The sequence below is a fragment of the Odocoileus virginianus genome, chromosome 1 (assembly GCF_023699985.2).
Source record: "Odocoileus virginianus isolate 20LAN1187 ecotype Illinois chromosome 1, Ovbor_1.2, whole genome shotgun sequence".
NCBI lineage: Eukaryota > Metazoa > Chordata > Mammalia > Artiodactyla > Cervidae > Odocoileus > Odocoileus virginianus.
In genome coordinates, this window is record NC_069674.1 from 46,782,554 (window position 1) to 46,802,888 (window position 20,335).

Here is a 20,335-nt window from a genome sequence, read left to right on the forward strand (position 1 = left end):
GTGTCTTGTGTGCATGCTAAGTCACTTCAGTTGTGTCTGACTCTGCAACCCCATGGACTGTATCCTGCCAGGCTCCCCTGTCCATGGGATTCTCCAGGCCAGAATACTGGAGTGGGTTGCCATGCCCTCCTCCAGGGGATCTTCCTGACCCAGGGATTGAACCCACATCTCTAATGTCTCCTGCATTGGCAGGCGAGTCCTTTACCACTAACGCCACCTGACAAGTCTTAAGTGTCTTACATGTATTAATCTCTTGTTACAAGTTTCTATTGGCTTTCCATCCCACTCAGAGCAAAATACAAAACCTTCACAAGGTGTGATATCCAGCATGAGTTGGTACCTGACACTGCTCTCCCTCATACCACACAGCCGCCACCCCCCCCACACCCATTCCTTGAACATAGTTGGTGCTCTCCTGCCTCAGAGCCTGGGAACGTGCTATTCTGCCTTCCTGAAGTTCTCCTTCCCCCAACTGAACTCCCTCACCTCCTGCAGGTCAGACTTTCCATATCTCCCTCCTTATGTAATGTGTACCTGAACACCCAATTTGCTCCCTGCAGGCCTTCCCCCCTGTTTTATTTATTTATCATTAGCATATATCAACACCTGACAAACTATTTGTTTATGGTCTGTCTGCTCCCAATGGATGAAAAGTGAAAGTGCTGGTCATTCAGTTGTATCTGACTCTTTGCGATCCCACGGACTGTAGCCCGCCAGGCTCCTCTCTCTGCCCATGGAATTCTCCAGGCAAGAATACTGGAGTGGGTAGCCATTCCCTTCTCCAGGGGATCTTCCCACCCAGGGATCAAACCCAGGTCTCTTGCATTGCAGGCAGATTCTTTACCATCTGAGCTACCAGGTACAAACCCCAATAAACCTGAGGTTTTATTCACAGAAACATGTTCTCAGAACAAAGCCTGATGCAGAGTAATATTCATTAAGTATTTATTGAATGAATGCATGCACTTAATCCATGTAAAAATCCATTAGATAAACATACCCATGTATCTTTAGGGGATGAAATATATGTTTCTATAGTGGCCAAGACCTTCCTGGATTAGCTGGATCTAGTGAACCTGGGCCAAGATGCCCAAGATGCAGAGCAATATGGGAAGATCTGCCCTCCTGGTCCATTCCAGCCTGCAGTAGGGACAGCTAGTGGGGGTGGCCTATGGCCCTCTTGAAGTCAGGATAGCTACTGTTTTCCTGAGAAGAACAAAAATAGATGAAGGTCCTGCCGAGGGCTGGCAGCATCTGCTGGAAATAAACTTGGAAGAAATGCCAGAGCTGAATGGTGTGTTTGGGGATCACAAGAATTTTGTGGACTCAGGCTCTACAGATGGTTCAAGATTCCTAAATGAATGTATTCTCTGGGGAGAGCTGGACAACACACAGATGAATTGACATTCTCAGTGGCAAACATCCCACTGAGCACTACTCTGGAGGAGGAGGACCAGGCCCTGAGAGCCATCTAATGTATTTTGAAGGATTTCACTCAGACCCAAGATGATGTCTTGAATTACTCTTCAGGTTTCTGCATGGGAATCTGGGTTTTCTCCAAGGGAAGTCAGGTAGCCAGGTTCCCTAAGGAACCTAAGTCAGGCAACTAATGGTATTTCAGAAGCGGGGCTCTGTGTCTTATGCCTCCCCTCTAAAACTGCAACAGAACTGAGCTTCCATATGTCATAGAAGAAAGTAGGAGGCTTATTTGCTTAAGAAACAGCATGGCTGAAATAATCGAACTCTAAGAAGGAAATTGTGTCTCATCTTACCAGCTGCTCATATCCTGAAAAACTATACAAGAAAATGACATGTTCATGATCTGAATGTTTCCATCAGCTAGGTGATCCTGCTGATTCAAAGATTCCTATGGGAAATATTTTGGTAAGCAACCCTTGGTTTAGAGTTTCAAACATGAACCACATTTCTATACTTTCTGGTTTACCCATAGTAAAGCCTCTCTTTACGTCAGCCAGTTTCAGCTCTGAAAGCCACCTTGCGGAATTTCAGTGTCAGTTATGCCAAGTAACCATCTCTTGGCTGTGAAATGGCTTTCTGGCAGGCTTTCAAAGACAAGGACAGATGGCATTCCATGGGGGTACTCCCAGCTCTTTGTTTTAGCAAATATTGACACTTCTGTAGGAAACAAATCCAGATACTGTTTCTTCCTAACTCATCTTGGCAATCCTGAAGGTTTGGAGAGATATAGGGCAGCAGAACTGGGAAAGTGCACTTGCCACTGATTTAAGAAAGACATACATCAGGGAGAGTCATGTTCACAGTTAATTGATGCTTGTAAAAGGCACCAAGTAGTAAACAACACATTGATCACAAAGCACTTTCAAACAGAAATAAGACAGGGAAAGAGGACACAACTGAAGGAAAATGCTCTCCAAAAACAGTCCAATTACTGTGTGAAACTGTTTGTTTTTCTTTAAGATTCTTTCTAATCTAGATGTCAGTAACAGCAAGGCTATGATAGTTTTACTCAGAAAATCAGGAGATATTTGCTGTAATTCAAAATTAGGATATACTGGTAAAAAGCACTGAAGGTCCATCATACACTGTCCTTTATAGAAGGCAATTGGCAGAATATGTCTAATTCCTCCAAAAGTTTATATTCTTTCACTCTAAAATTTGGGAGAATTTATGCTATGCAAATAATCTGATGCATGCCCAAAATTATATATAAAAGAAGTCTATCATGAAGTAGTTTATAATAGAATATAACAACAACCTAAGCAATCTATTTATCAGTAGAAACTATTTAAATTAAGGTACATCTGTATTCTGAGATATTTTGCACCCTGTAAAGATGACAGTATAGAACTATATTTATTTATATGGAAGATAAATAAGTGGTGTAAGCATTATAAGTCATTTTTATAAAGCAGTTACCAAAAAAATTGTTACCAAAACAAATTATTTTTATAAAAATTGTTATATAACTTACATATGGTAAGTTATATAAATTATAAAAATTATTTTATAAAAATAATATAAATACAGGTGTGGGTATTACATTAAAAAAGTAATTTTATCTTGGGTGGTGAAATTCTAGGTGATTTTAAGTTCCTATTGCCCTTCTGTATTATCTATTGGTATTGTTTAACAAGGAACATATATCACTTTTATCAGCAGGAGAAAAACTAAAAAATATTTCAAGTTGTAGAAAGGAAGTCACTGCTAAGTTTTATCCACTTCTCTTACAAAAGCCCAACACTGTTTGGCTGGGACCTCCCAGCAGGTGAGAGGTAGGGGACAGGACAAGGGTCAGTGCAGATGGAACCTTGAAGGTAAGACGCGAGGCACAGGGTTCAGGTGTCTTCCCAGACAAGCCCCCCACCTGTCTGGCCTAACCTGAGCAGGCCTCCAGAGTGCTGACGTCATTGTTGTCACTCCTGTTCCACAACACGCCTTCCTTTACCTCGGCTCTGAGTTTGCCAGTAACTCGGCAGCACCCAGAGTATCACAATCTTTACTCAGGAAAAAATACAGTTCTTACATAATAACAAGAACAAAACAAAAACAGAAGGAAAATTGAAAAATATCTGTATTACTTTCCTAGAAATGCCCTAACAAGTTACCACACAAAAACTTGGTGGCTTAAAACAACAGAAGGTGTTTCTGTCACAGTTCCAGAAACCAGAAAGCCTGACATCAAAGGGCGGGCAGGGCCATGCGCTCTGCATGCAGAGAACCCTTCCGAGCTTCCTCCAGCTGCCAGTGGCTCGTCACTCCAATCTCTGCCTCCATATTCACATTGCCTTCTTCTCTGTAGGGCCGTGTGTCCTTGTCTGTTTTCGGATTCAGCACATCCCACCTAATCCAGTATGCTCCACCTCAGTCCTGACCTGCAAAGACCCCATTTCCAAAAAAGGTCACATTCTGAGGTCTGGGTATGGTGACATGGGGCTTCCCTTGTGGCCTAGATGGTAAAGCGTCTGCCTGCAGTGTGGGAGACCCGGGTTCAATCCCCGGCTTGGGAAGATCCCCTGGAGAAGGAAATGGCAACCCACTCCAGTACTCTTGCCTGGAAAATTCCTATGGACTGAGGAGCCTGGTAGGCTACAGTCCCATGGGGTAGCAAAGAATCGGACACAACTGAGCGACTTCACTTCATGGTGACATCAATTAGGAGGGTCTAATGGCAACCCACTCCAGTACTCTTGCCCAGAGAATCCCATGGACAGAACAGCCTGGTGGACTACAATCCATAGGGTCACAAAGAGTTGGACGCAACTGAAGCAACTTAGCACGCATGCACATTCGACCCACTACAATTATCATAAACAAGATTTGGTCAGCAAGCAGAAACTATGACTAGTATTTATCTTTTAAAAAGGTGAGTGAAGGGACTTAGCTAGTGGTCCAGTGGTTAAGAATCTGCCTTGCAATGCAGGGAACTTGGGTTCTAACCCTAATCGGGGAACTAACATCCCACATGCCATGAGGTACTGAACCTGTGTGCCACAAGGAAAGATCCCAAGTGACACAGAAAAGACTCCATGTGTCCCAACTAAGACCTGATGCAGTCAAATAAATAAATATTAAAATTATCACTTTTTTAAAAAGGTGGGTAAAGGCAGTCAGAGTTTGGCGGGGGTTCAGAAGCAGATCTAAATGGCCCAGGAAGGCCTGCCTTCTGTTCTTGTAGTTTGGCAATCAGAAAGATGCTGCTAAGTTAAGATCAGATGGAGATTCCAGAATTCGGGAAGATAAAGCTACTAATTAGAAAAACCCAGCAAGGACAAAGAAACAGGCATGACTTGGTTAATGATGTGAATTAGTAAAGAGAATAGTATAGCTGTGATCAAAAATACAAATATGCTTGAGAAATGATTAAGCAAATGAGAGACTTCAGGTGCTAAACTAAACCTCTGTTAGATAATTTAAAAAACCATCAACCTTATTAAATAACGATCAGAGTCGTTTTGCCTCAAAACAAGCTTCTTATTAACAGAAGGGCAGTAAATCGGTCCTCGGCAAACTGCACTTATATGAATTCTCAGTGGTGGTTGCTTGGGTTTCCTACCTTGTGGATGACCAGTGACTTTTCCCTACAATCCACCTTATCTGCTGCTTCCCTCATCAAATAGTGTAAAGTTGGAGAGTGAAGATCAATGTGAGTGTTAGACTTTCAAAATGTCATCAGGCAGGGGCATGTGCAAAAAATAAGGAGGATGAAGCACAAAGATGGAAAGCTGTCAGAGAGGATGCTGTTCAGATTCTTATTACAGTTGGAGATTATTAAGAATTATTTTCTAAAGCTGTGTGGTGGTGTCATTGGACTGAAAGCCTCATCGTTAAGTAAGAACATGAATTTGGTTGTAATCTAACATAACTCCTCATTGGTCACCATGACTTTCAGAGACACTCAAGGTGAGAAACCTGTCCAGTTCAAGTTCTGACTGTACAGCCAAGAGGCACCGGGTCCAGAGATGTAGGTGCCCTTCCCAAGATGAGTTGCTTGGGGCAAGTTAGGATTAAACTGAAGAATCCCAAGCTCTCCCCACATATGTACCCTAGGCTATGATCAATCTGATCAGGCAGCTCTTTTTTTCTTATTATTTTTATTTTATTGATGTTTAGTCAATTTACAATGTTTTGTTAATTTCTGCTATACAACAAACTGATTCAGTTATATATGTACGTTCTTTTTTATATTCTTTTCCATTATGGTTTATCCCAGGATATTGAATATAGTTCCCTATGCTGCACAGTAGGATCTTCTTGTTTATCCATTCTGTAAATAATAGTTGGCATCTGCTAACTCCAAACTCCCAATCCAATGCCAAGTTCCCAATAGTTTGCATCTACTAATCCCAAACTCGCAATGCCAAGTTCCCCCTTGGCAACTACAAGCCTGTTCTCCATGTCTGTGAGTCTGTTTCTGTTTCATAGATAAAGTAGTCTGTTTCATAGTCTACCTCTATGTCACATTTTAATGAAAGAGGAGAATGAAAAAGTTGGCTTAAAGCTTAACATTCAGAGAACTAAGATCATGGCATCTGGTCCCATCACCTCATGGGAAATAGATGGGGAGACAGTGGAAACAGTGTCAGACTTCATTTTTTTGGGCTCCAAAATCACTGGGATGGTGATTGCAGCCATGAAATTAAAAGACGCTTACTCCTTGGAAGGAAAGTTATGACCAACCTAGATAGCATATTAAAAAGCAGAGACATTACTTTGCCAACAAAGGTCCGTCTGGTCAAGGCTATGGTTTTTCCAGTGGCCATGTATGGATGTGAGAATTGGACAGTGAAGAAAGCTGAGAGCCGAAAAATTGATGCTTCTGAACTGTGGTGTTGGAGAAGACTCTTGAGAGTCCCTTGGACTGCAAGGAGATCCAACCAGTCCATCCTAAAGGAGATCAGTCCTGGGTGTTCATTGGAAGGACTGATGCTGAAACTCCAGTACTTTGGTCACCTCATATGAAGAGTTGACTCATTGGAAAAGACCCTGATGCTGGGAGGGATTGGGGGCAGGAGGAGCATGGGGCGACAGAGGATGAGATGGCTGGATGGCATCACCGACTCGATGGGCGTGAGTTTGAGTAAACTCCGGGAGTTGGTGATGGACAGAGAGGCTTGGCGTGCTGGGATTCATGGGGTCGCAAAGTGTCGGACATGACTGAGTGACTGGACTGGACTGAACTGATGTCACATTTTGGATTCCACATATAAATGATATCATATAATATTTGTCTTTCTCAGTCTGACTTACTTCACTCAGTATGATCATCTCTAGGTCCATCCATATTGTTTCAGGCAGCATTTCCTAAATACTCAGACTGTCAGTGTGAAGTGCTGCTCTACTTTGAACAAACCATTCTGATTTTACATTTGTATGTTAATTCACTATGAGTGGCTAAAATAATATTTTAGTCAAAAAGAGCTAGATACCCAGTAGTACTGAATAAATAGTTTCTGAATGAGTAGAATACAAAAATCAGACCAAGGGGCAGCAGCTCACCAGATGTGCCAAAGACAGATATCCACCCTCTCCACCCTGGTCTTGGGAAGACCATTAGCCCCATCTTCCAGCCTCCTCTGCACTTAGGTGATGCCACATGGCTGAGTTCTGGACAATGCCATGTGAGCGGAAGTCATGGGGGCCACTTCCAGGTTTGGCCCATAAAATCCTCCCAACTGGGCTTGATCTTCACTCTCTCCATCTGCCAGCTGAATGGAGAGAAGGCTGAGGACCTAAAGGAGGATAGAACCAATGAGAAGAGGGCCTGTGTCCTCAAATGACCCCAAAGAGCACAGACTTCCCTTATTGTAAACCCCTTTCTGGACTGTGAAATAAAAAAGCAAAGTTTCATTGGGTTAGGTCACTGAGTCTGGGGGTTGTTTATGATAGTGGTTAGCTACCCTGACTAGTTTGTGTGACTGGTTAGACAGAACAGGCCCACAATAGTTTAGGGACCCACCATTCATAGACAAGACCAAGGCTGGTTATGGCCATTTCCCTTTACTCTCACGTGTCTCTATTGCAAACTGTTGTAGATTCTCATTCCCTGCTGACTGGCCTCACTCCAGTGTTTCCTAGACTTCTTTTCCTAATTCCCTTTGTGTCCCTGCAATCCCCTTACACACACACACACACACAAACACACACACAGCACCTGCAAACTCTGGAAACTATATCTGACTTTTAAGAATTCCAATTCGCATACAGAGACAAGGTGTGTGTTGGGGTGGGGGGGTGGGCAGCAAAGCTACTTAGCTTGTTGAGTTCCTGGCAGAAGCCTGGCCTTACACAAGCATACTTCTCATAGGAGGAGCCTTAGGTGCCCTGATCAGTGGCAGCATTTTGCCCCGTTCACATCCTGCTTCCCTAATAGGACTGTGAGCTCTTGTCCTCCCCTACTTTGTATCCCAATGACTGTCACCAATGGGTGCCTACTGTGTTGCTGATAGTAATTGAGGCTGACATGGACGAATAGGAGTCAAAACAGTGTAGGGATCACCAAAGAGCCACACCACACAGGCTGCTGTAAAAACAGGGCTGGTTATTTTTGTGTAAAAGATCAAGAAGGACGGAGCAATGTACTGAGAGACAAAAACAGTACTTCATTTCCCTTGAAACTTTGCAGAGAAGACAAGATGTGAGCAGATATTACACCTTCAAAAGCCGTGGGAAGAACGCGGTGATTGAGAAAGGGCATCCTCTCCTGCAGGAAGAGGAGGATGAGTCAGGGGTAAACAAGGGACAGCACAGAGGCGGTGCAGACTGTGGTGGAAAGTGGAGAGACTGAATTCTGACTCTGGCATTGACCAAGGGCATGTCCATGGTCACGACCCTGAAACTCAGGTTCCTTGTCTAGACAATACAAGACAGAGGTAGTACCTACTTCATAGAGTTGCTGTGAGGAGTAAATGAGCCTTTCCAGAAAGGTCCCAGAAGAGTGGGGCTCAGGACATCGCAGCTCCTCTAATGAAAGCCACGTGTGAGCATGGCTCACAGATGGTAATCATCACCATCCCAATGTCCAAAGCAACTTTCAGAAGATTATAGACTAACAATAGAGCAAGAATAAAGCTCCTCTTCATGAAGTATCGTTGATTCATCAAGACTGGTAGATATTAGACTGCAAATTAGGTCATTCATGAACGTATTTTGCAGAAGCCTTTGGCAAAATGTCTCAACAATTGCAGACTCATTTAAATTCCTGTGACTATGCCTGTTACGAAACTAGCTATGCTTAATACGTCCTCCTAGATAATATGATTTATATCTTAATTTATATCTTAGATTTTAAATATACTATTAATCCTGGAAATTATTTTGCTTAACCGTGGAATTTTTACCACGAATTTATATTTCTTGTGGCTCACATTAGCAGAAATTTTTTAAAAGAAGGATAGAAGGTTTTGACCAGTTCTCTTTCCTACTAATTTCGGATAGATAAATTGCCATGAGAAAAAAATACTTGTGTTCGTCTCACACCAGAAATGTTTCAGTGATCTCTTTCATGTCAAGTTACAATCTTACATTTACAGGGGTAAGCCAGATTCTTGCATGAAGGGCTCAGAATGTACTACTGTAATGTTACTTCGCAGTCATAAATTATTCACGGAATATTTCACTAACCATACTGCACAACTGCAGTTGCAGTCTTAAATTTTCCTTCCACTTGTCTGATGTCCTCTTCTGACGCAGATTGTGTTAGTTAACGAGGCTGCGTAACAAATTACCCCACAATTTAGTGGCTTGAAGCAACATTTATTATCTTAGAGTCATTTCTGAGTTGGAATCTATGTGCAGCTTATCTTTAGACTTGGGGATCTTTCACAAGGCTGTGATCAAGGAGTTTGCTAGGGCTACCATCATCTCAAACCTCAAGCATGGAAGAACCTGCTTTAAGCTTGTTTAAGTGGCTGTGGCAGGCCTCGGATCCTCACCGGCTGTTGAAGATACCAATACCTTGCCATGTGAGCTTCTTCTTTTTTTTTAAATTTCTTAATCGGAGGACGACTGTTTTACAATGTTGTATTAGTTTCCGCCTCACAACGACACAAATCAATGATAATTATCTATATAACCCCTCTGTCTTGAGCCTCCCTAGCCCCTCCCATCATACCCCTCTAGGTCGTCACAGAGCACCAGGCTGGGGTCCCCTGTGTTACAAAGCAGCTTCCCACTAGCAGTCAATTTTGCACAGCCACATGAGCTTCTATATAGGGCTACTCTCCAAGAGGGAGAGAGCAACAGATGCACAGAGAAGGTAAGGGGTGTGGTCTGAATGCTTGTCTCCCCCCAAATCCATGTGTTGACACCTAACCCCTAAGGTGATGGTATTCGAAAGTGGGGCCTTTGGAAGGTGATTAGGCGATGAGGCCCCTTAAGAAAGCTGTTGAGGGGTTTCTTTGGTGGTTCAGTGGTAATGAGCTCTCCTGCTGATGTGGTTAGATCCCTGGTCTGGGAAAATCCCACATGCCACAGGGCAACTAAGCCAGCACACCATAACTACTGAACCTGCGCTCGAGCCCCAGGGAACCGCAACTAATGAGCCCCCAAGCCACAACTACTGAAGCCCGAGAGCCCTAGGGCCCATGCTCTGCAACAAGAGAAGCCACCACAATGACAAACGAAAAGGAACCCCCAATCGCCACAACTAGAGAAGAGCCCACGAAGAAAGGAAGACCCAGCACAACCAAAAATAAATAATTAATTTTTAAAAGCCACTTAGAAAGCCCCCTTGTTCCTTCCACTCTGTGAGGATACAAGAAGCCGGCTATTTGCAACCCAGACGAGGGCTCTCACCAGACTAACCATGCCGGCATCCTGACCTTGTTCTTTCAGCTTCCAAGACTGTAAGCAATAAACTTCTGCTGTTTATAAGTTACCCAGTTCTATAGTATTTTGTTATAGCAGCCCGAACAGACTAGTCTAAGACACAGTCTTTTTATAACCTAATCTTGGAAATGACATTGCATCACTTTGGCCATACTCTATTCGTTAGAATCAAGTAACCATGATCAGCCCACACCCGAGGGAAGGGGAGGACAGGAAGTCATCTCAGAACTTGTCTGCCTCACAAGAATGCATTTAAAGCAGTGCTTCTCAAACTAATCCTGGTCATAGATCAGTTTTCTTTCCCCAGTTATAGGTCGATACTTTTGTACAATAAAAAAATTCATTTCTAGAAAAATTAAGCAACTACAGTATATAAAAGCAAACCCATTGATCATGGCTTGGTTGTTACAACAATGTCAAAAGACTGTAAACATTTCTAAACATTCAATTCTATTACTTACCTCATCTGGACCAGAAACAGTTTATGGACTAATCTCAGTTATGGACCATCCTTTGAGTGGCACTGGTTTAAAGATTCGAATAAACACAGATGACTTTCCAAGGCTTTTACAAGTCAGCGATCTGTACTTTTCACTTGGCTATTCCTGGGAAGAGGGATTCTAGAAAAAAAATTTTTTAAATCTCAAACAAACAAAAAACCCATTCTCCACTCTCTCTGACTTCCTAAAAATGGGATCTTTCGTTATGTTGAAGGTCAAAGGTATGTAGGATTGATTATGAGTCCCCTGTTTAATATTTGACCTCAAGGTCCTTTCTGTGCCTCATTCTCACCAGTCTGTAAGCCACAGATTTGAATTGTGCAGTCTGACTCAACATTAAAAAACTAAGATCATGACATCTGATCCCATCACTTTATAGAAAATAGAAGGGGAAAAAGTGGAAGCAGTGACAGATTTTATTTTCTTGGGCTCCAAAATCACTGCAGACAGTGACTGCAGCCATGAAATTAAAAGATGCTTGATTCTTGGAAGGAAAGCTATGACAAACCTAGACAGTGTATTAAAAAGTAGAGATATCACTTTACCAACAAAGATCCATATAGTCAAAGCTATGGTTTTTCCAATAATCATGTATGGATGTGAGAATTGGACTATAAAGAAGGCTAAGTGCTGAAGATTTAATGCTTTTGAATTGTGGTGCTAGAGAAGACTCTTGAATGTCCCTTGGACCGTGAGGAGATCAAACCAGTCAATCGTAAAGGAAATTAACCCTGAATATTCATTGGAAGGACTGATGCTGAAGCTGAAACTCCAATATTTTGGCCACCTGATTCGACGAGTCAACTCACTGGAAAAGACCCAAATGCTGGGAAAGATGAAGGCAAAAGGAGAAGGGGCGGCAGAAGAGGATGAGATGGTTAATAGCATCACCGACCCAACGGACACAAATCTGAGCAAACTCTGGAAGAGAGTGAAGAACAGAGGAGCCTGATGGCTGTAGTCTGTGGGGTCTCAAAGATTCAGATGCAACTTAGTGACTGAACTACAAGTCTGACAGATACTATCATTATCAGCTCACATTTTACAGGTGAGGAGTCAGCCCCTTCCCCAACTATATCAGGAAGTTTGAAGGTCCTTCCTCTTGTTCATCTATTCGGATCCTTCAAAACACATCTCAAGTGTAAAAGATTCAATTCCACTGGAAAACAGTATGTTTTGAGTACCGACTGAGTGCAAGTTTCTGAGAGATACTACCCTGAAGAAGGTACCACCTCTGTCCTCATCTGGTTTACGGCACTTACTTTATGGTCATTTACATCTCCAAAATATTTAGGCATTCGAGAACATTCTTTCGCTCCCCAATGAGACCATAAACTTACAGAGCAAATGTACTCCCTTTCCTAACCTTCACAACATCAGGCAGTTCAGTGGGTCCTCAGAAAACACTGAGCTAGATGTCTGAATTCAGCAGATGTTAACCAAGCCCCAGAACCCGAATACCTGTCCAGGGACTAAGTGTCCCAAACCTCACTAACCTGGCAGAGCACCTCTCTTCCAGCCTCTTCACACCTGATAACCCACTCTCCAGGGCTTTAAGTAGAAGCCGCCTTTTCAGAGGTCTGCTTCTGCTACCCTGGTTCTCATAGAGCAAACTGGTGTCTGGTGTGGAGTTCTCATTACATTAGCCCCAAGACAGAGGAGAAAACACAACTGCCAACCCTCAGCTGGGCATGCCCACCCACTCCCTCCCTGCCCCCTCCCCAGGAAGGGAGTGAGTTAGCAAAACTTACAATGGCAAGGCCCAGTGCTGAGCACTAAGGTAAGCCAAACAGGTTTTTTTTGCCCTCAAGAATGTATAATGGACAAATCAGGTCAATTTCAACTACAATGCAAAGTGAAATGTGCCAAATGTTGCAATGTTGGCATATGGAGAAATCACTGTGGGAGAACAGATGGGGGAAGAGAATGCCAAATGGTGAAAATTCAAAGGATATATCTTTGGGTTAAGCCTTGGAGGATGGGTAATACAAATGATGGATAACACTCTGAGGCCACTTCCTGTCTACCCAGTGCTGTGGTTGGTATACACACCTCATTTAGGGGTCACAACAGTTGTCCTGAAGGGGTGCTCTCATTAGTCACACTTCACAGTGAGGAAACACGTACTGAGAGTGACCGATTTGTCCAAGGTCCACGCTAGTAAGCAGTAGAGGGGGGATTTGGACGCCTACAGGGTAACGATAGAGCACTGCTCTTAACTCTCACTTAAGGAGCAAAGGAGATGGTGAGGGAAGGCCTAGCCTCTGGCAGGGCAAGCCCGGGGGAGGCGGGAGGGAACAGACAACAGTTCTGTTTGATCCTTATGGCAACTTTGGAATCTATATGTCAAACTGTCGGCTTTACAATACATTGTCTCTGATCTCCCCACATCCTATTGAACAGGTACTTTTACCCCCATTTTACAGATAAGAAAACTGAGGCACAGAGAAGTAACTTTTCAAGGTCACACGACTGGTATAGTGGCGCTGAGATATGAACCTACTGTGCCGGCTGAGTGTTCTCACGTGGGTGGAAGCCCTCTGCATGCCGCCCAGTGCCTCGACTTTCCGCCCTCCCCCCTCCCCCGCCCCAGTCTATACAGTCGGTCCCTTCCTACCCACCTTTACCCCGGACCCCCTACTTCCACCCCGCGGTTTCAGCCACAACCGCCCAGCCCATGACCACAGGATTGGAGGCCACTTCGCGCCCAGAACTACTTCTGCTCCCAGGAAGCTTTGCGTTCCCCCGGAATAAAGAGCCTTTGAGCGCGGGGGCCCCGCCCCGCGCGGGCCCCTCCCACGGGCGGCCGTGGGCGTGTCCCCGGCGGCGGCGCCCGAGGCCCGGGGCGGAGCCTGGCTGCAGCTTGGGGCTGCAGGGCAGCCCGAGAGGGCGAGTTCTGACCGCAGGTGGCTCCTCCTCCGCCGGCCCGCAGCCGCAGGTACCCAGCCGGCTGCGGTGGGGCCGCCTTTGTGCCCTGCTCCGGGGGCCCGCGACGGCCGCTGCGCGCCCAGGTCCATTGTTTCGCCGCTCTCTCTTCCGGACAGGTGCCGGCGGCGCGCGGGGCCCCCACGTGCCAGAGCTGCGGCCTGAGCGCTGGGATCAGCGGGCGCCCGCCGGGGCGTCCTCTGACGCGCGGCGGGGGATGAAGTACTTGAAGCCGTGGTGGTCGGACGGCGGCGGCCTTCTTCACTTCACCATCCTGCTGAGCTTGGCGGAGCTCCGCCTGGACCTGGACCTGGACCTAGACCTAGACCTCTACCTGCTGTTTGCGCCGCGCACTCTGCTTGGAGATGAGCTGCTGCTCCGGAACGGCCAGACGAGGCACATCTCCGCGCTCAGTCCTTTCCCGGCCTCGGGAGGGTGGGGGCGCGCGGAACTGCTGCACCCCAAGTGCTGGGAGCGGGACCCTGCGGCGCCGCCAGAAGGCCGGCTGCTCCGGGAGGTGCGCGCGTTGGGGGTCCCCTTTATCCCCAGCACTCGAGTGGACGCGTGGCTGGTGCACAGCGTGGCTGCAGGCGACGCCGACGGGACGCACGCGCTGCTCGGCGCCACAGCCGCCTCGTCTGCCGGGGGAGTGGGTGCCGGCGTGGACGGCGTTAGCCAGGCTGCTCCGGGTGGCGGCGGGGGTCCGCGAGCGGTTCAGAGTAGCCCGTTGGCCGCCGGGGAGGAGGAAAAGGCACCTGCGGAACCGACGGCTCAAGTGTCGGACGCCGGCGGACACGCGAGCGAGGTAACAGGAGAGCGGGACGCGAGCGGATGCTGGGGGACCTGACCCGGAGCCCTGGTTGTGGCGGGTAGAGCTGGGGCGGGGGGGGGGGGGGGGGGCACGCCTGCGCACCTCCACCCTGCGTCCCCGGGGCGGTGGGGTTTGCAGGTTTGCGGACCACTGTGAGCCTCTCCTTTTTGTGAATTCGACCGAAGAAGGCTTAGTGCTGTCGCTGTGGCTTAGGCTTTTGGGAACGAAATAGGTGAAGTCATCAGTTATAAAGAACACCTGTCCTCTGTTTGACGGCGATCAAGGGTAGTAGTTCGGGGGTGGAGAGGGAGGACGGTATGCTGGAAATTTTCTGGCCCACTGTCTTCGTTCAGTACCTCGTGTAAAGTGACATGTCTTTTTCCGGAACCGAAGGCGGCCTTGGGCTCCGGGAGGATGCACGTTTTTCTTAACCGCGCTCCCCGGCCCAACGCGCTCACACCTCCTTCGGATTTTAACCCATTGCAGTTCGTTTTTTGATGCTTCTCTGAATTGAGGGGCTGTGGTCAGTGTCCACTCCGAGGCCCGCAGACAGACCGATCTGCTCTTACCTAACGATTCTCCACACCTAACAATTCACCTCCCCCCAGAACTTGTGTGACCCCTTAGCATAAAGAACACGGGTCACCTAGTGACTAACAAGTTTCCTTTGGTTCCTGGTTCAAACCTTTCAGTTTAACTTCCTCTTAAAACAAAGTTCATCAGAATCTGTTGACTGAAGTGTCTGGTGCTCCCAACGGCGAGTTGGTGTCTACAGACACAGCATAGCAATTTCCAAAAAATCGCCTTATACGAAGTTCCTCCAAAGGGACCTCTGTAATGGGCCCAAACCTCAGTGTTAGCAATTGGTATTGATCAGCAAGAGTTCCTTGGACGTTGTTTTTGTGGAGTGCAATCTTATGCAAAAGGGGGCCAGACTGGTTTGTTTGCTGCTCTTCAGAATTGCCCTGTTTGTGTAGGCAGTTGCCAGACGAGCTTCTCCGCCCTCTCCTGGAGGGGTCATTGTGCCCAAGTGCCGGGTGATTCAGTGTTAAACGTATCCGATCCCTGCCTCTTCCTGGGGCCGGAACTAATGGGATGGGGGTGGGGGAGTCTCTGTGGGCTGGAACAAACGGAGGGTAGGGGTGGGTAAGTCCTTTCTGCTCGCTCCTCCAGTCTCCGCTCTGGTGGGTGGTCTCACCTGAGCCCCTCCCCCTGCAGGGGTGGAGCGTTCCGTGACGCTCCCCTTCCCGATTCCGTGCCACCCTGGGATGAAACCCAGTGTTGGATGCTGTCCCAGATGGCACCCTGCCCCCATCACTGCTCTGTGCCAACCGGCCTGCGAGGTGTGCGAGGACCTGGAGGCACAGGAGGCTGCTCTTCAAGGACTTCGCTCCCTTGCCCAGGCTCTCCTGGTTGATATCTCTTTAGACTAGCGAGGCTGCCATGGGGGAAAGCTCTGGGGACCTAGGCAGAGCCAGACTTTGGATGCCCTGAGCCCAGATTTCCTAAGGGAGAGGGTGAGGTTCACCCCAGGCCATTCTCCTGCTATCACCTACCCCAGCTGGCATGTGCCGGCCTGCGGGACTGTGGTAGCTGCCGGGATGACCTGGTTTCGTTCATTCTGGCGATGATTAGCTGTCGAGCACCTTACAGTTTTCACAGCCAGTTCACCTGTATTGGTAACACCTTTTACATGCCCCTTGTGAGGTCCACGGACCAGGCATCCTTATATCCAATTTATACTTGGACAACAGAGATCCAGTGAGGTTAAGGGGCTTGGCTAAACCAGCACAGTTAATTAGTACCAGATGTGGATCTAGACCCTGAGCCCCCCTGACCCCCAGGGTGGCACATTAAGCATCTCCACTGCACTCTGGTTTTCTGTGCAAGCGTGCAGCTGGAATGGGCATGACCCCCATTCCTGACCCCAGCACCATTGCTCTCCACTGCTGGATTGACTTTAAAAAGCAAATTGTACCATCCGCAATGCCGAAGTTACAGTGGGAAACTGTGACTCTGGAGAAAATGGGCTGAAGAAACAAAACAGCTCTGGTTTTTGCAATCAGCAAACCTGGGTGTGGGGGCCTCACATAATCATGTGCCCTCATACGGACTACCTTAACCCCTCCAGGCCTCAGCGTCTCATCTGTCGAGTGGGAGAGTAATGCTTCCCTCGGCTGCTGTGCCCATTAAGTGGGAAAAGCATGTGTGAAGTGCCAGCCTAGTGCCTGGGATGTGATTGTTTTCTTCTTTTGCCCCCATCCTCAACACACCCTCCTTAACCCGCCCCACTCAACATTTTGTCTTGTTTGTCTCTGTGTCTAGCTTGATTGGCTGTCTGTTGAGGAGGTGGGGTGGGTTGGAACCAGACTGCCTGGTTTGGGATCCTAGTTCCACCATGCATTGCTCTGTGACCTTGGGCTATTTCTGAACCTATCTGTACTTTATTCTCACCTGCACAATAGGAATAATATAGGTTATTATTAACCTGCCTACTGCAGGGGGTTGTTGTGAGAATTAAACAATTCATATCATGGAATAGGCTTAGAACTGTGTCTGTCCCGTCTTAAACACTCAAGGTTAACTTCAAAGAGAGGGAGTGCTGTGACTTAAGAACATCTTAAGTTTGTTATAGATAATTCTGGTGGCTTACATTTGAGTTGTAGGAGATTCTGGTTTTATAGTATAACTTTCCATAATTTTTGTACATGTGCAAAAATATTTTGGAGTAGGGGATTTTCCAAGTTATCAAAGGAAGTACAGCTTTGGTTTCATTTCTTAGTGAGGCTAATCATTAGTTGCAAACAGTATGTGGAATTCCCCAGGGCGGACAAGCTTCCCTTCCTAACCGCAACCATTCACTCACAACTTATGAGGCACATGTTCTTCAAAGTCATGCACTGGTTAAACAAAGAAATCAACAGTAGTTGCAGAATTGAATGCGTGAGCATATTTTGCCACTTTAAAACTGAGAGGACTTGTGGTCATCTTGATGTGGTTTCATAACGTGGGACATGACGTGGGACAGATGGGGACCTTCTGCTGGTTGAGGGGTCCAGCAGGACCTCTGACCTTTGGAGTTGGTTTCTTCAGGTCACAGGAAGAATCTAATACAGTCAATATTTGCTTCTAAGAATACATAAAGGGAAGAGAAAGTAGGTCCTTGATTGTTAAAGTTGGTTTTTGTTTCAAAATCAAAGATAGTCCCTGATGCCTGGGCAGTTGGAGATAGATGAAATTTCAAACACTTACCTGTTTTCAACTTACAACCATGATACAGAAATAATCTTTTGTGTAATGATATGCATTGCAGTACAGTGTTTCACGGTAGACTTTTTACTTAAATATGCAGTGAAGATGTACCTATGATCTTATGGGGAGAATAGCATGGGTCACTGTATTAGTGTTGTTGCTGTTTAGTTGCTCAGTCATGTCGGACTCTTTGCTGCCCTATGGACTGTGGCCCGCCAGGCTCCTATGTCCATGGGATTTCCTAGAATACTGGAGTGGGTTGCCATTTCCTTCTTCAGGGGATCTTCCTGACCAGGGATCGAGCCCATGTCTCCTGCATTGGCAGAGGGATTCTTTGCCACTGAGCCTCCTGGGAAGCCCATTAGTGTCTTAGGGCTGCTGCGACAAAGTAGCATGAACCAGGCGACTTAACAGAAGTTTCCTGTCTCACAGTTCTGGAGGGAAAAAGGTGGAGATAGGGTCTCAGCAGTTCTGAGGTTCCAGGCTGTGATGGTGAGGCTGAAGGTTGTGAGGGTGAGGTTCCAGGCCTCACTCCTGGTTTCTGGTCAATTGCTTGCAGTCTTCGGCAGCCCTTGCTTTTTACTGCATCAGCCCAGTCTCTGCCTTCTTCACATGGCCTTGTCCCTGTAAGCATGCCTGTAGCCAGATTTCCCTCTTTATAGGACACCAGTCATATAGGATTAGGGGCCCATCTTCTCATCCTAACCAATTACATCAACAACGGCCCAGTTTCCAAATAAGGTCACATTCTGCGGTACTGAGGGTTCTGACTTGGAACACATCAATTTTGAGGGACTCAGCTCAATCCACTATGCTGTCACCATCTCCCCTTTCTGGGAACTCTTGGGGGTGTTCCACTTGCTTACCAACTAGGTACCAGTTGTTGCAAGTCCGCAGTATCTAGAAGCAGCTGGACTACGCGTGGGACCATTTGCAGAAGGACTTGGTGTAAGTTCTTGAGCAAAGCTGGTTTTTGGCTGTCTTGTTGTGCCACAACCCCAAGGAACCCCAGACTTCTTCCAGTCAGCCCTTGACCTGAAGTGGTAGGTTACAGAGACATCATCTCTACGCTGTATGAGTCTCCCCTTTGCTCGCCCTACTTCTCAGCCTCACTCAGAGGAGCGCGGAGCCCAGGCCTGCCGCTCTCGTGGTCAGTGTGCTGGCCCCGGAGCTTCACTGCTGCCTGCTTATGTGATCGGAGCACACTTGTTAACCTCTCTGTGCCTTGGCTCCCTTATCTGTGAAATGGGTTGGTAAGAGTCCCTTCAGGAGGATTAAAGAGATCACACGTGTTCTTTGGGGTCGGCACTTGGTAAGCCCTCCATGTTAGCAGCTGCTAAGTCAGCGGGGGCTGGAGGCACGCCAGTGCCCCTTCCTAACTTACTCCTCTGTGCTTGGTCTCCAGAGCATGCCTTGTTCTTTCCCGTTTTCATCTGGGAAGCCCCCCCGGGGCTCCTCATTGCCTACCAGTTTGCTGCTTTGTTGTTCAAGGCTCCCCATCTGATGCAGCTCCCCGTTCTGAGTTCATCTCTCCAGCCGGCCCACACCTGGAGCCTACTTTGCTACTTTGACTTTCTCCCTTCCTCTTCCCCAAATAGTGGGTTCTTTCCTGCCTTTGACTCGGCTACCTTTGCCCAGAATGCATCCCTTCATTTCTTTCAAGTCATTTGCTGTTGAGTTCTAACTCCTCTCCACTGTTACCTCAAGCATTTCCTGTTCTTTCCTTTGTGCCCTACTGCACTTTGTGACATTTCTTCTATGGGACTTGTGTTCTCTACTTAGGACTGCAGCGCCTTAAGTGTGAGAACTGGGTCTTCACTCTGATGTGCAAGTGGCACCCGGGGACAGGATTAGGAGCAGAAGCCCGGCAATCAGCGTGTGGTGAGCTCCTCACTCATCCTCCACGCTGACTCTGCAGAGCTTCTCGGCTGCTGAGAGCTGACATGTCTTGAGACCTTCCAGGCCAGAGTCCCAACCAGAAACATACAAAATATACGAAATCCTGATGAGCTATCTGACCACTTAACGCCAGTTTGAGTGGATGGGGCAGTGGAAAGCAGACTTTCAGGTTGGCATATAATTAACCAGGTGGTGAAACTCAGGATTGCCTAAAGTATGATCTTGCCCAGAATAGACAGGTTACTATTCTTAAGTGCTGAGGGAGACTATGCCACTCCCCTCGCCCCCCCCCCCACTAAAAAATTGAAATGTAAAAACAAGTTCCTCACATTTGTGATAGCCTTTCAATCTGAATAGTTTATTCTCAAAATCTAATTAAAGATGTATAGTAATATTCAAATACATTTCTGGGCAGCTGAAGCAGGCTGAGGCTCCGGCACACACATGGGTGGTTTTTGGTTGAGTTGCAGCTGGTGCAGATCATGGTCAGTGTTGTAGAGGCAAGGAAGGCATGGCCTTTTGTGATTGGGTGCAACTGGGTTCCCTGGCTTTGCCAGGGTTCTCCAGGGAACAGAGTCAGAATGTGTGTGTGTGTGTGTATGTGTGTATGCTAAGTAGCTCCAGTCGTGACCAACTCTTT

General features: G+C 46.8%; 1 protein-coding gene and 1 long non-coding RNA gene across 3 annotated transcripts in view; one reads left to right on the forward strand and one right to left on the reverse strand.

Moving 5' to 3' along the window:
• Positions 1-3,536: 3,536 nt before the first annotated feature.
• On the reverse strand, positions 3,537-13,516 carry LOC139035166 (uncharacterized). Of its 2 annotated transcripts, XR_011487738.1 has the most exons (3): positions 13,430-13,516; positions 10,770-10,928; positions 3,537-3,854 (listed from the first exon to the last, which is right to left on the reverse strand). It is a non-coding gene; the product is annotated as an uncharacterized lncRNA (long non-coding RNA). The 2 variants fall into 2 exon arrangements; XR_011487735.1 differs by lacking the exon at positions 13,430-13,516 and having other exon boundaries at positions 10,770-13,359.
• Positions 13,517-13,674: 158 nt separating this feature from the next.
• The window catches only part of NFE2L3 (NFE2 like bZIP transcription factor 3), a 31,779-nt gene continuing 25,118 nt past the window's right edge, over positions 13,675-20,335 (forward strand). The window contains exon 1 of the mRNA XM_070467684.1: positions 13,675-14,538. Within this exon, the coding sequence (XP_070323785.1) occupies positions 13,951-14,538 (588 nt within the window). The 5' untranslated portion in view covers positions 13,675-13,950. The remainder of the gene's footprint in view (positions 14,539-20,335) is intronic.